The sequence below is a fragment of the Elephas maximus genome, chromosome 3 (genome assembly GCF_024166365.1).
Source record: "Elephas maximus indicus isolate mEleMax1 chromosome 3, mEleMax1 primary haplotype, whole genome shotgun sequence".
Taxonomy (NCBI): Eukaryota; Metazoa; Chordata; class Mammalia; order Proboscidea; family Elephantidae; genus Elephas; species Elephas maximus.
This window is the reverse complement of record NC_064821.1, coordinates 102,738,931-102,753,680: the sequence shown is the minus strand read 5'-3', so window position 1 is coordinate 102,753,680 and position 14,750 is coordinate 102,738,931. Positions and strand designations below refer to the sequence as shown.

At 37.8% G+C, this 14,750-nt stretch overlaps 1 protein-coding gene across 5 annotated transcripts in view; it reads left to right on the top strand.

Annotated features, from left to right (window-relative positions):
- Window positions 1-7,768, top strand: part of OMA1 (OMA1 zinc metallopeptidase) — a 102,939-nt gene extending 95,171 nt beyond the window's left edge. For 3 of the 5 annotated variants that reach the window (XM_049879385.1, XM_049879387.1, XM_049879388.1), the window contains exon 9: window positions 7,326-7,768. In XM_049879385.1, coding sequence (XP_049735342.1) covers window positions 7,326-7,538 — 213 coding nt within the window. In that variant the 3' untranslated portion in view covers window positions 7,539-7,768. The other 2 variants (XM_049879386.1, XM_049879389.1) reach the window with 2 other exon arrangements.
- The last annotated feature ends 6,982 nt before the right edge of the window (window positions 7,769-14,750 follow it).

The following is a 14,750-nucleotide window of genomic DNA, read 5'->3' as shown; positions in this document are numbered from 1 at the left end:
GTTCCACATTTTGAATTTATCTGATTGCTTCTTTGTGGTGTCCTCTAACTTGTTTTATTCCTGTAAATCGAACTGACAAAGTTGAATTTTACTGAGCCCTTTCTTAAAGAAACCCCTCACTCGTGTGTATCTGGAGGCTTACTGTAAACCACTGATTCGATGGACTTAATTATCTGTTTATCTGAGTATTAAGTGTTTCCCTCATCTCCCCAAGCTTTTTCTCCCTCATTCTTTACAATCTCTGGGTACCCAACCTTTTGTCTCCCTCTGGGTCTTCAAGGATCCATGTGGCCTTATTGTAAGAAAAGAAAACATTCTGAACAAAATGGCCCTAAATCACAAACCTGGTAAATCACTTACCCATCCCGATAACCAGCCCCCCTTAACTTTCCTTTAAAAAGCTCAGTCCTTTGTCTTAGCAGAATAGGAGCTGATCTCTTTCATGTGTTACTCCCTTCTGTTAGTCCTTTCTTTTCCTGTACAGGAGTCCTTTGAATACACGTTGTCCTTGCATGTTGTAAGATTATCCAGTACAATTATGTTCTTTGACAGAACTGAAATTTTGTCAAGAGTATTTTCCAGGTTGTGCAACTATGCTTCATACTGCTTTGCTTCAGGATGCTCTGAATATCTGGTTGCTTCACATTTAGTGATGCCAGAGTCGATCAGTGGGTTCAGGTGGTGACAATCTGACTCCTTTGTAGAGGTGGCTTTCCCTTTTATGGCCACCAAATGATAATGGGGTGGTAATTTAGCACCTTGCAAATACTCAGTTCAGCAACCTGAGAACTTGTTTTGATCGAGGGACTGTCTTCCTCTGTCTCAAAAAGCTAACCTGAATGTGCATCATATGAGGAACATATATAGAACTATGAAGAAGGAGCTCAGAGCAGCCAAATCAACCCTACTGGAGTAAAAGACATTACAGCCAGATTTTTCTCCTATTCATGAGTAGATTTAAGAGGTAGGTAAGAGAATTTTTAAAAATCAGAATGATATAAGTATACAAGAGTTGGAAAAAGAGCTGAAAAGAAAGATGCTAGTAATTTTATTAAAAAGGTTTATTGACTCCTGTGTTCTGGGCGCTGTCCTTAATTAGTAACAGCCCAACAACCCTCATCCAAACTAAATTCAACAATAAGAATCAAAAACAGAGCCTCTGAAATGCTCATTGTCTCCCAGTAAAATAGACTTTAAAAAGTAGAAAAGGCTTAAAAAAAAATCTCAAATCTGAGGTCTAATTTATAAGTTTTATTTCATTGATAAGGACAGCCTAGCTGGCAAGAACTTGTACTGAAATAGTGCCACCTGAAGCTTGCATGATTAGTCTGATTTAACTACACTGAAAGTGGTAAAAGAAAAAAGAATGACTTTAAAAATGTAAAAATATCCATTTTGGAAAATTGCTAAACTTGTAAATACACAGAGACGCAGTAAAACTTTCAGTGGAGGCCATAAAAAGCAAAGGCTCATTGATGCTGAAGATAGAGAACATAGCATAGCCAGATTAAAATACTCCACAACAAAATACAGTCTAAAAAATGGAAGACTATTGAAGAGATAAAGGGAAATAAAGCTGCATGTGACAGTGATAAGACCAGTAACTTCGCTTATTTATTCATAATCTTCATTTCCTTGACGATGGTTTTTTTATGAAGTTTTTTCGTTTAGATGACAAATTTCAAGATGGATTTCTTAAGAAGATTCCCAGAGCATCCTGCATGAGAAGCCCTGAAATGGTGATACCTGGATATTTAAATTTATCACGTTTAATCTTCTTTGCAAAAACAGGTTCTTACAAGTTGCCAGGGTTAAAAGAGAAAATTTAAAGAACACAAGAATAAAAATGATTTTGGACCTTTTCGAACTTGGGAGAAGTGTAAGAGTTTAGGGGGAAAGAAACCAAACAAATTGAAAAACAATGGAACAAATATTCTTAGGTATGGTATCTGTATGGTATCTAGTCAAATCAACTTTTTTTTCTTTTAAGATGGAAAGATCCCTTAATAAATGGAACACATAGAACAGTTTGTCAGTGAAGTACTCAGTAGCCAAAAGCCATTGGAGATCAGGAATTACATAAAATGGATAGTTAGTTGTTCGTATATATTTGTGAATTATAGCTTGCACTGTGCCGTTCTTAGAAAACCACAGATCAAGTAAGAAATTAACAAAAAACAGAGATGAATAAAATGAAAAATAAAATTTAACTGACATCAAAATGAAACACTAGGAAAAAAGTGTATATTTTCATTTAAAATGCACATAAGCATCTCATAAAAATATTGGTCATAAAACTTGGACAAAAATAAAAATGTAGTTCAAGTTGTCAGAACACAGTAAAATTAATATAACAAAAATTAAAAGATGGTCAGCCACGTGAAAAGTAAATTCTGTACATATAAGGCAAGAGAGAAATCTATAAACAATAAGAAAATATCTTAAAAATCAGTAAATTTTATAATAGTTATATTTTCATGAGTTCCTGCCACGCCTATACTTAAAGCAAATTTTATCAATTTAATTGTCTAAAAGGAAAATGAGAAAAGAAATTAGAGAAGTATAACAAGTGCCCCGAACAGGGAAAATATAAATAATAAAACTAAGTAGAAATAAGCAAAATGACAATAGTTGATTCTTTGGGAAATTTAGTCAAAGTGATGATCATTGGATCAGTTAATAACACAAAGAATAAAATGGAAATAGGATCAGCAGAAGAACTACAATAACTAACTTACAAGAAAACCAAAATACTTGCAAGAATGTTATTTTTAATTAGATGGTGTTAAAGGAGCCCTGATGGTGCAGTGGTTAAGCACTTGGCTGCTATCTGGAGCATTGGCGGTTCAAACTCAGGCAGCAGCTCCATGGGAGAAAGACTTGGCAATCTGCTTCCATAAAGATCACCACCAACAAAACCCTATGGGGCACTTCTACATTGTTCCATGGGGTTGCTGTGAGTTAGAATCGACTCGATGGCACCCAACAACAGTAGTCCAGGTCAGAATGAGAAGTACTTAAAGCGTGCTTGTATTTGTGAATTGCCAAAGTGGCTCCAGCTAGAAGTAGAAATTATAACTAGAAGGAACCTCCTCAGATTTATTTTGGAAAGAGGTAAGATGTAAATAAATGAAAACAACGCTGTTAGAAACCCAAAGGGTCATAACAAATTAGCAAAGAAAAAGACATCTAGCCCCGATGGGGATCTACTGCAGAGAATTTTTTTCAAAAGTTCAAAAATCAGTTGTTCAGTGAAAAATTAATTCTAGGTTCAAAATATAGAAAGGGACATTGTTAATTATATAATTCATTTTATGAACATAAATGATTTTGTCTTGACAGTTTGATAAGAGCAACACCTTTAAAAGAACTTACAGACCGGGGTCATTAACCAGTAAACAGTACAATACTACTTTACAGTAATCATTCACTATGAGCAGGTACCTTATCCTCAGGTGCATGGGTAGCATAACAAAAGTAATAGATGAGGAAATTTACAACTCTAATTCCTCTTTCTATTCCCTCCATATTCTACCCATGAGAAATACTGTCAGGTGTCTCCACAGTGCACTAGGAATCTGCTCGCTTCTCCTATCACCACTGTGACTACCCTAGTAAAAGTCATCATCATCTCTCCCCTAGATTACTGTAGTCATTTCCTGTTTTAATCTTCCTGCTTTCATTTTTTACCTCAAACCCTCTCAGTCCATTTTCAGTACAGTAGCCAGAATGACCTTTTTAAGGTCGTTCCTTTGCTTAAAACTTCCAGTGATTGCTTAACTAACTTAGATTAAAAACCCAAACTCCTTACTATGATCTTCCAAAAATCAAACCAAACCTACTGCCGTTGAGTCGATTCCAACTCATAGCAACCCTATAGGACAGAGTAGAGCTGCCCCATTGAGTTTCCAAGGAGCGCCTGGTGGATTCGAACTGCCGACCTCTTGGTTAGCAGCCGTAAGAAGTCACATAATTTCGCTACTGCCTACCTCTTCGACTTTATAATGTATCACTCTCCCCTGGTTTTCATTGGGTCCAACCATACAGGCTGTCTGTTGGTCTTTCATGTTGAGCTTGTTTCCTCTTTACATTTCCTCTTCTTGCTGGTTTCTTTTCCTGGAATGTTCTTTAGTCAGTTCTTTACACAAATATCACCTCCCTTAGGAGGTTTTCTCTGATCCCCCAGAATCATATAGGCTTCATTCCATGCCGCCATTCTCTAACAGTTTACTGTTTAGTTTCTTCATGTACTTAACTAGGTATCTTATTGTCTCTCTGCTCCCCTAGAATATAAGGACCTTGTTCACTGCTGTATGCCTAGGGACTATGACAGTTACTGAGATGCTTAGTGAATATTAGTTAAATAATTGCATGATGTGTAATAATAGGAAAGGTAAGTAAGGTAATACTGGGTTAAAAATAGAGGAATTGGGCAATGAAGTTGGATAGCAATCCTACTCCCTTACAGATATTTAGCGCGTTATCAATTGATAACGGGAAAGGGATGCCCATAGGCAGTAGTATCGTAAAAACAGCAGGGGGTTAGTTAGGAGTCTTGGATTCTAATTTTTACCCAGGCACTTAATTTTGAGGAATTCGCCTAATCTAACCTTCACTTTTCTTCATCTGTAAAATTGGGATACTTGAGATGGTGATATCTCCTGGGAGTCCCTGGGTGGTACAAATGGTTAACACTCAGCTGCTAACTGAAAGGTTGGAAGTTCAAGCCTACCCAGAGATGCCTTGGAAGAAAGTCTTGGGGATCTACTTCCAAAAAATCAGCGATCGAAAACCCTATGTGGTACAATTCTACTCGGACACACATGGAGTTGCCATGAGTCAAAACTGACTTGACAGCAACTGGTTAATATCTCCTAGGTGTTTTATGTATTTGTGTGAGTAAAATCAATCCTTTCTCCTTCCCTCACCTGCCTTCCCGCCCTTCCCTCCTTACCTCCCTCTCTTCTTTCTTTCCTTCCTTTTCTTGTGAGACACTTTAATGGTAAAAATTCTATACCAGGCTCAGAATTTCAAAAGTGGTTCACATCATAACTTTAGATAACACGTAAAATACCTGGCCCAGAACAAGGCACGTAGAAAGTGAACAGTACATGTTAGTTCCTTTCACTTCTAGTTGGAATCCTTTGGAATTGTTACATGCTACGTGGCTGGCAAATTCCATATTTAACCCCAAATCTTCCTTTGGATTCTCAGAACCACATATTCTTGCTGTTGAGAGTGCGTGCCTGCTTTCTATTAGACTGTAAACTCTTAAGAGTGTTTTTCCAGTGACATTTACCGTAATGATTTATTCATAGCTATTCTATAAATATTTGTTTAAAATTCAGCATGCATTTACTCAGTGCCTATTATGTGCAGTGCACAAAGTTTAATAGGAAAGTCAAAGGAAATGGAAAGGTGTACTCTAGCTGTACAATAGAAAAATTTTGCTTTTGTTCAGTGAAGATACGTTCAGTAAGATAGGCTTGAATTTATAAAAATAAAAACACGTTGGCACCCTAAAATGTAACAAAATCAATATGGAAAGTTAAGCAAAAAAGCAGAAAAAAAAATTTAACCAGGATATTTAATAAAAGCTTACTGGGCAAAATAGGTGAACCTTTGATAGAAACACATATGACTTGTAACGGGATTCCTCTTGCTAGATAAAGGAGAGAAACAGTTTACATATGAAGAAATATTGATAGAAACCCTTCATGAAGAAAGTATAGTTTTTCTAACAAGTAAAGAAACATAGCTCAAACATTTCCAAAGTACATTTATATAGTAAAAGATTTATCCCAGAACCGTATCATGTGGTGCGAAAAATCATTAGAGCAGAAGGCATGTTGTGCAGAAAGCATTAACAAATGCGGTTTCTAATCCCAGCTTTTTGATGTCCGAGACAGCTCTTTGTACTCTGCCAGTCACTTAACCTCTCTTGGGCTCAATTTCCTCATCTGTAAATTTCAGCTGATGATTTCTGTGGAGTCTGAGCTTTGAAATTCTGTGGTTGTCTCGATAAAAATTATGAAATCTTGTTTTACCTGGTTGTGAATAACTCAGGTATGTCTGTATTGCTGATGGCCATATAAATTGGTAAAGCCTTTTCAGGTAGTAAGCAGTCTGTTTCTATGTAATAAAAATTATACACCTGTTCTTACTCTTTGGTTAGGTCATTCATTTTAGAGAATATACTTCAGGTAAACCAAACAGAAGTTAAAAATTAAGATCTTTTTATTTTAGACAAAGATTTTCACAGTAGGGTAATTTATAAAAGCCAAATAAAACAAAGCTATGGAAGCAATTCAAATACCCAATAATAGGGAAATACAAAAGTAAATTGCACGGGGGCAGGGACCCTGGCTACTGATCAATGTGTACCTAGCTGGGGTGCGTGTCTCCGAACTTTGGGCGACGGAAGATCTGGTAGGCCTTCCTGACAGCTGCTCTCCATTGTTATTTAAGACTGATATTAAAGTATCAGTCTTCCTACCCTGCCCTCTATTTTCCTACTTCCCAGAGATAACCATTTTCAACTCTTTTACATGACTCTTTTGGTATTTCCTACTCTGTCTACATAATGTGCTTACATTACTGCTTTTCAGGTTTTCAGTCTTAGGCATTATCTATCTTCCATTGTAGAGGATGAGAACTAAGCTCTCTCATCACTATCACAACTTACGCACACACATCTTGCTATCCCCCTTCCGAATATAGTTGTGATTTTCGTTACAGGATGCATTGTTTTCAGAGCCGTAAACACTAGTCACAACCGAGCCATGTAGTCTACTGTGATTACTTTTTCTTTCCATGCAGCACTTTCTTTTACCTGGAGGTAAAAATTATCATGGTTTTGATTTGTTTACCCTTCTAGGTTATTTGCGTAAGGTCCGCCTCAAACCGTCCCAGTTATTATGTGTGTCTTCTTTTAGTGAGCTCAGATATCTATATTCCATTGTTTTGCTTTTCTTGAAAAAATATCTCACAGAATCTTCAGATCTTTTCTAATGTGGATGGTGGTTCTCAGGTTCTGCTTGAGTTTGAAACCATGGCAGGATCTGCAAGAAGGCTTGTTTATCCCCAGCAGAGTATTTGGGCAGTCACTGCAGATATGCTTGTTGTTTTTTAAATATATGTGAGCAAATCATGAAAATATAATTATTTACCATGAATTTGTCTCTGGTTCTCTTTTATGTGTTGTAACTAAGGTACCATGTATTTTAAAACCACAGATTGTGTTATATTTGTTTTACATAGACCATATTATGAATTACTGAAATAATCTTAACACATTTGTATTTTTTAAATTGTATTCTTTATAGGTTCTTAAAATTAGAGAGATCTGTAATTGCCCACCACTTTCTGAACCAGACCCTCGATTACTATTCAGACTCAGCATGAAGCATTTTCTTGAAGAATCACAGAAAGAAGACTTAAATATCACTGTTAAGAAACAGAAAATGAATACTCTTCCCGTTGAAAAGCAGGAGCAAATACCATTGACACACATAGTTGAGAAAAGAACTAGCAACTGAATTACATTTTATGAGACACAGGGTATATGAAGAATGCAGCAATCCTTGTCATGTTATGTTACTTTTTAAAAAATGGTGTTTGAAATGAAAAAAAAAAAAAGATACTCAGGGTCAAATCATGTATATTATAGATATTATCTTAATTCTTTTACTATGTATTTTTCCATGAAATATTGATGTATTTTAATGTTTTAAAATATCTTCAATGAGGAAAATATCACAGAATAAATTTATATTATACATTTTACTCTGTCTCATACTTTTGATTTGGAAGACAGCCCCTAGTGGATGAGAAATAAGAAGGTACAGTAATTATCATTGTAGAGATGGTCCCATCTAAACTGCTTTTCAGAGTCTAGGTGGCTACGATGAACTGGGAAACCGACAGTCTGAAGGCATCTGCAGGATTTGGTTTGCATTGGGTGGGGTTCTGTGAAAGGGGGCCCTTGGGATAGAGAATTCCCCAGTCCTCACCCATGGATTATGAAGGAAAAATGTGACAGGTAGAAGCTGAAGAAGTTGTTTTCATGGGGAAGCACAAGTAGTGCTGTTTGTGGCCCAAGTGACAAAGTAAGAAAATAGGGGGACGGGCATTTCCATGTAAACACAGTATGGTTCTGGTGTAGTGAACTCTTAACAGAAGGCCGGGTCATCTTGGCTTCTTCAAGGTTTTTTGCAGTTTGGAAATCTCAGGGATTCTCATGGAAGAAAACACCCTGTTTTTGTCGAGAGTACCACCAGAGAGGCAGGGGCAAGATGCTGCCCCCATGTTCTCCTTGAGCAGCAGACATCAGCAGAGGAGCAGGAGGAAGATGAGAGAAGTGGCACAGGGAACATTCCCAGGGACATCCAGAAATTACTACTGTGTTATGTATAGTAATAATATTTGTATTCCAAAACTGGTGAGGCCTAGTGATGTTTAGGCTACATTCCTAAGAGGGACGCTTTTCTTGAAACCATTACATTAAGTAAATATTTTCTTAGAGAATTAAACAGGAAGGAAACTACCTTTTATAGAGTTGCTACTATAAGCTGGACCCTGTGTTGGTTTCATTTATCCCACAACCTTATGAGATAGGTGTTATTCTCATTTTGCAATGAGAAACAGACTTAGAGCGGTTAAATAATATACCCAGGGTCTCTTAGAAAGAGCAATGTGAGGTCTATTAGACTACGAAGCTGCCCGTTTTTCATTACTGTCACGTATCTAAGTCTAAGCTATCAAAAGGAACAAAGGCTTATCAACTATTTGTTAGCTTCTTCATGTATGGCTTCAATACAAGTAGAAGTCTCATAAAATTGGAGACCACTTGTGTTGTCTGCAGGATGATCAGTTCCAGGTTAAGGCAGGTTCAGTGTAATGAATTCCTTAATGTGGCCCTTCTAGCCATGGTCTTTGTGACTCACACACAATGATTGAGTGAGACTGTGCAGAGAAGGTATATGGAACCTGTGATGGTTGGGGTTGTGTGTCAATTTGTCTAAGCCGTGATTCGCATTATTGTTAGGTTGTCCTCCATTTTGTGTGTTGTGAATTCTGACCTCTACATATTGATGAGGCAGGATTGGTGTAGGGTGTGTCTTAGCTACCCATGATGTAACTTCTTTTTAAATGCAACTATAATATTAGCGATTGAACTCAAAAGTGGTGTATGCCATGTTAGCGGAATGAGATGAACTGGATTATAAATTTTTTAGTGGTTATGAGGTACTAAGATTTTTTACTATATACCACATTTTCTATAAAAAGAATGTTCCACATATTCTACAGCAAAGAAAATGAGTCCGTGAACTGAACTGTTTCAACAATCAGTGTAAAATTCTGTTGATCTCCTGCAATGAAAAATTGACTTTACCAATTTTGCTTTAAATAGCTCATACTTCAATTTCGATGCTTGTTTTGTAATAAATGCTATAATTGCAAATGAGAAGATGTCATAAAAGAAAATTTAATCATCAGAAAACAAATATTACAATAAATTATTTTTAGATCTTTCATCTTTAACATGTTATAATTAAAAACATTTCTTTTTATTCTGTGCTCTTACAAATTTTTCAATGATGTCATCACAAGCTGCCAAACAATATCTACTTCCACGCATTATAAGGATAATGAATGGAGCCTCTTGAATCATTGTTGTGTGCTTGCTTTTCCTTGTGTCCTGTCTGCTTGGCATCTCGGGTTCTTCGCTTGGACAACTGGTGCCCCTGTTTTGTTGATGCCCTAAGCATGTGCTTACCTTGCTTCCTGGGTAATCCATCCCTGAGGATGATTTTCTAGGGCCCCTTCTCGCTCCAATGCTTCTATCAAAATTGACATGAAAAACCTGGGGCCAGGCAGGGTTAGAGTCTCTCCCTACCTGTGAGAGCCTGTGAGCTCTCATCTGGAATGTGTCCTGGCACTGTTGAATTTCCTTAGACAAAATATTTACCTAGTTGTTAAGAAGATGGGTTCAGAGCCGTATTTCAGGACTTACTACATAGATTGCTTGTAAGGTATTTCTTGATCGGTGTGCAAGACAACACTTGGAAGGAGAAGGTTCAGATTAACTGTTCTCCACACAGTCATTCTTTACACTCCTAGTGACGAGTTTTGTAAGAGGCACTCGACAACATGTAAAGACACTTTGAGAATGTCACCTGGAGGTAAACAGTAAAATGCACCGTTAGACTTCCCTGCAGATTTCCTAGTAAAATGGCAAAGTGGAAACCCTAGTCTATTTTCCCTTCCATCCCATTGTCACATCTAATTGTGTTGTTGAGACTTACTGGAAAACATACAAGTTGACATCATGTCAGAAAGAGCAGAGATAATACAGAAATAATATCTTTATAGTAGGTATGAAAAAGTTTTTTTGTTGTTTTTTTGGGTGGTGGTGGTGATTTTTTTCCTTAACCCATGGAATCAATAACACCAAAAGAAATGTTACATTTCAGCGCAAGGTTTTAGAAATGAAATGGCAGTTCCAAAGCAGTACATATACATATATTTACATCTTATATGGAAACAACCTCTCTGTATGTTCTGTATTGTCAGTTTTTCTCTGTGCCGGTAAGATTTAGATGTTGGCTGGGCTCAGTTGTTACGAGCATGTAGTAATAAAGACAAGGCAGAAACTCAATCTAATCTCTTCTATAATCCAGATAATTGTAAGACTGTATACTCAAACTAAGCTCAAAGAGAGTAGGGACTGTGTGTATTTATTGCTATATCCCTAGCATCTAGCAGTTCTTGGCACACTGTAGGCATTCAATTAATATTTTACTGACATCCCACACTCAACATCAATCATCTGGTCAAAGGATCAAACAAAAAGACGATCATACTTTATGAAATTTCTGCTTCTTGATAGCTGTAGGACCTTAGAAAAGTCACTTAAATTCTCTAACCCTCATTTTTTCCTTTGTAAAGTGGTAACAAATTCTACCTCAGAGTTTGATGCAATGATTAAGTAAAATGATATATTTAAAGCATTTAGCACAATGTCTAGAGCTCCAAACAACAAAATTAGCTACCATTTATTGAATGCTTACTTTGTACCAGGCACTATGCTAAGCATTTTTCTAGTGTTATCGAACCTCACTGCAGCCCTGTAATATGATAGGTATTGTTATCTCCATATTATAGATCAGGAACTGAAGTTTAGAAGGGCAATGAAACTTGCCCAAGATTACACAGTATGTTTATTAAGATTGTTTCGCTTGGAAGAACAGAAAACCCCAAACTCAGTCAAGAGAACTTAATGGCCCCACCTAAGAGAAAATTGTGTTAGCTTAGGGTATAATTTAATCCAAAGGATCGTGGTTATCATCAGAGCAATGGCTCCTTTCCTCTGTAATTTTCTTAGCTCTGGCTTCCCTCTTCCCTGATGATACTGAGAAGGCAGCCAGTAGCTTGTGAGTTACATGTTACTTGATCCACATCCAGGTGGGAAAAGTGACTTACCTCACAACTATTGAACCCTCAACACTAATTGTACCATGTAATGAGTACCCTTGAAGCAACACTATGACAGGGGATGGAAAGATCTTGATTGGCTTGGACTTCTCAGGACCCAGCATAAGCGAGGATGGCTACCGCATGATGGGAGGGTCTATCACAATAAGTAGCAGACCTGGAATTAAAACTCATTACATTTACCCTCTTTCAGTGGGCAAAGAAACAAGATAATTCCTTGAAGATATGATCGGAAATGAGGCTTCATTTGAGCAAAAATAATATAGCATAAGTTTTAAGTTGGTGTGATACTAAATTTCCATTAACATCATTGCTTTATCATTTATAAGGTATTTTTTAACTTGAATGAATCTCGTATCCTCAAAACCAACCTAGAGATTGGCAAGTGGTGTTACTCATAGGGGAGAAAACTAAAGCTTGGAGGAATTAGGCAAGTTACCCAAGTATGCACTTCAAGCAACTGGCTGAACTGGGATTAGAACTGAAGGATTTATTGATTTGTAATTTAGTGCTCTTTCTGCAATAGCAGATTGTTTGGAGAGGGAGAGATATTATCTCCATTTTTTATCTGGAAATGGAAGCTTAAAGATATTACATGTGTGTCCAGCGCAGCTGACCTCTTAATGGCAGAACTGAATTCAAACCCTCGTCTTTTAACTCCAAAGCCTGTGCTCTTCATCTGTTTACCGCCATTTCAGTTGACAAGTCTCATAAAGGAAATGAGAAGTACTGATTTCCCCTCACCCCTCACTTGTGAACGGCAAACCCAATGCCCTCTTTTTCCTTATTTAAAAGCATTTTAAGCATATTCACACACGTGAAGAATAAAATTCCTGTTAATCACCTCAAAGTATATTTTTGGGTGGAGCAAACTGTTAAGCATTGGGCTACTAGCTGAAAGGACGGTGGTTCAAATCCACCCAGAGGTGACTCAGAAGACAGGCCTGGCTATCTGCTTCTGAGAGGTCATAGCCTTGAAAGTCCTTTGGAGTAGTTCTACTCGGCACATATGGGGTCGCCATGAGTCAGAATCGACTCCTTGACAACTAACAATAACAACAACAGAGAGTTATTTAATCTGTGGTGAGAAATACCTCTCACTTCATTACTGGAAAGAAAACCCTATCTGTGTTTTTTCTACCCCCTTTACACCTTGCCCCTTAACTTCCATCAGAAAACCATAACCTTCAAAATTAGGCCAGTGATTCCCAGCCATTACATCACCGAGGACTCCTTTCACACTACCTGGGTCTGTGCACAAGGAGTTTTACACAACAAAGTTCTCTCTGTCTTCAAGCTGGAGTGTCTCTTCACTCACAATCAGGGTCCATCTCTGTGCTGGCTGCTTAGGGGTTGGGATCGCCGGGCCTGGGTCTAAGTCAGTGTGGTCCTGTTTCCAGGTCTCAGAATTTCTGTGATATCATCAAAGACCAATCAGGGCCTCTGATCATCATGTGATTTCTGGCATTGCCAAAATAAAAGTAATTTGTGATTTTAATTAGTCTGGATGGCCTTATTATGTGAGAGAAAATAGAAAAGTTTTAGTTTTGCTCTTTGAAATAGTATTGTTGGTGGACTCCCAGTGCCATCTTCACAGACTCCAAGGGGCCTGGGACATCATCCTTGGGCAGCACTAGTCTAAAATCAAATTTCCTTTTTTTTTTAAGGATATAAAGAAAGTAAAACCACTTATTAATTTTGACCAGTATATGAAGCATAATCATGTTTTTGTAGGTTGGAGATGATGAGTGTTCTATTTAAGGATTCTGTTGATGGAAATATATTTTTTAAAGTAAAATGGTTTTGTACAGAAACAAACACGTTGATTTTAATTTTTTCCATGACTGTTCCCCTGTGATGTTGTAGAACAACATCACTAGTCTTATTTTCTCTTTGAGAAGATGGGATAATAATATTTACACTGCCTACATCCAAGGGTTACTGTGGCTTTTAGATAAAGTAGCATGAATATGCTTTGTAGAGCGTCCAAAATGCTGTACCCATGTTGATTCTTATATTTTAGCATCGTCTTAGTCTGGACTATAAGATTATTAAAGAGAGGTTATTTCCTAAAAGAGTGATTTGCCTGATCTGATACAACCCAGAACTGAGGATGATTTGTTTTCTCTCAAGTGTGAGAAAAAGGGAAACTTTTATTTGGAGCATGTTTTGGTCTGACTTATGAGTGTATGTGTGTGTGTTATTATCTAATTGAAGCATATGGCATTATGACCCTGGTCTAGAGAGAATTCCTTATTTCTATCATTTCTATATTCTGATACTTAAGTCTAGAGAAATAGTACCAGCCTTGAACTGGAATCACCAACCCATTCTCCAGATGACGAGCTGGGAGAATGGGAACTAATGTTTATTGAGCCATATTAAGGCAAGATTTCACAACCTTTCTTAGTCTCTTAATCCTCACAGCAGCTCCATGAGGCATAGGTTATTCTCCCCAGTTTATAGACAAGGAAATGGGGACTCACAGGACTGTGTAACTTGCCCACACTCACACAGATAGCACGGACAGTGCACACAGTACATCTGCTTCCCCATCCTCCGATGGAATGATTCTGGGGTGTGTTCCATAGTTTTCTCAGAGAGTCCCCTGTAGGACCAAGTCCCAGTTGGCCATTGCTGTAACCCACCCGTTAATGCATGCTTTATGTGGCTTTTGTCTCTTCCCAGTCTCACTTTCTCCACTCCCTCACTTGTGCTTCCCATAATCACCTCCCAAGCAAACTACCTGTACACTAGTCCCTCTCTCAGAGCCTGCTGTTGGGGGAAGCTCATACTATGACAGTTAACTATCAATCTTCCTTTTTTTCTCCTCCTTTTCCCCTTTCTCCTTTTTATTGAATCCCCACAACATCCCCATTTTACAGATTGAAGAAACTAAAGTTCAGAGAGGTGAAGTCACTTGCCCGTGGTCTCACGGCAAATATTTTTAATAATCCTTACCTTTTAGGGTTGTTTTGAGGATGTAATGAGCCAACCATCAGGTAGAAGTGGGCTTTGTAAACCGTAGTATTGTTCACATGTTGCTCATTGTCCCTTCATAGTGCTGTCCCCCCTGCCCAATGATGATGACCTGGAAGCTGATCCTGTGTGGTGCTCAGAGTGGCCATAAACACGTCCAAGTACAACAGCTGATCATTCCACACGATCAGTCCCCAGAGCAGCCTCACAGTTTGAACCTGTTACCTGTGATTCATAGGATCTGGGTCTGGAGTGACCCTACTAGCCACCCATAA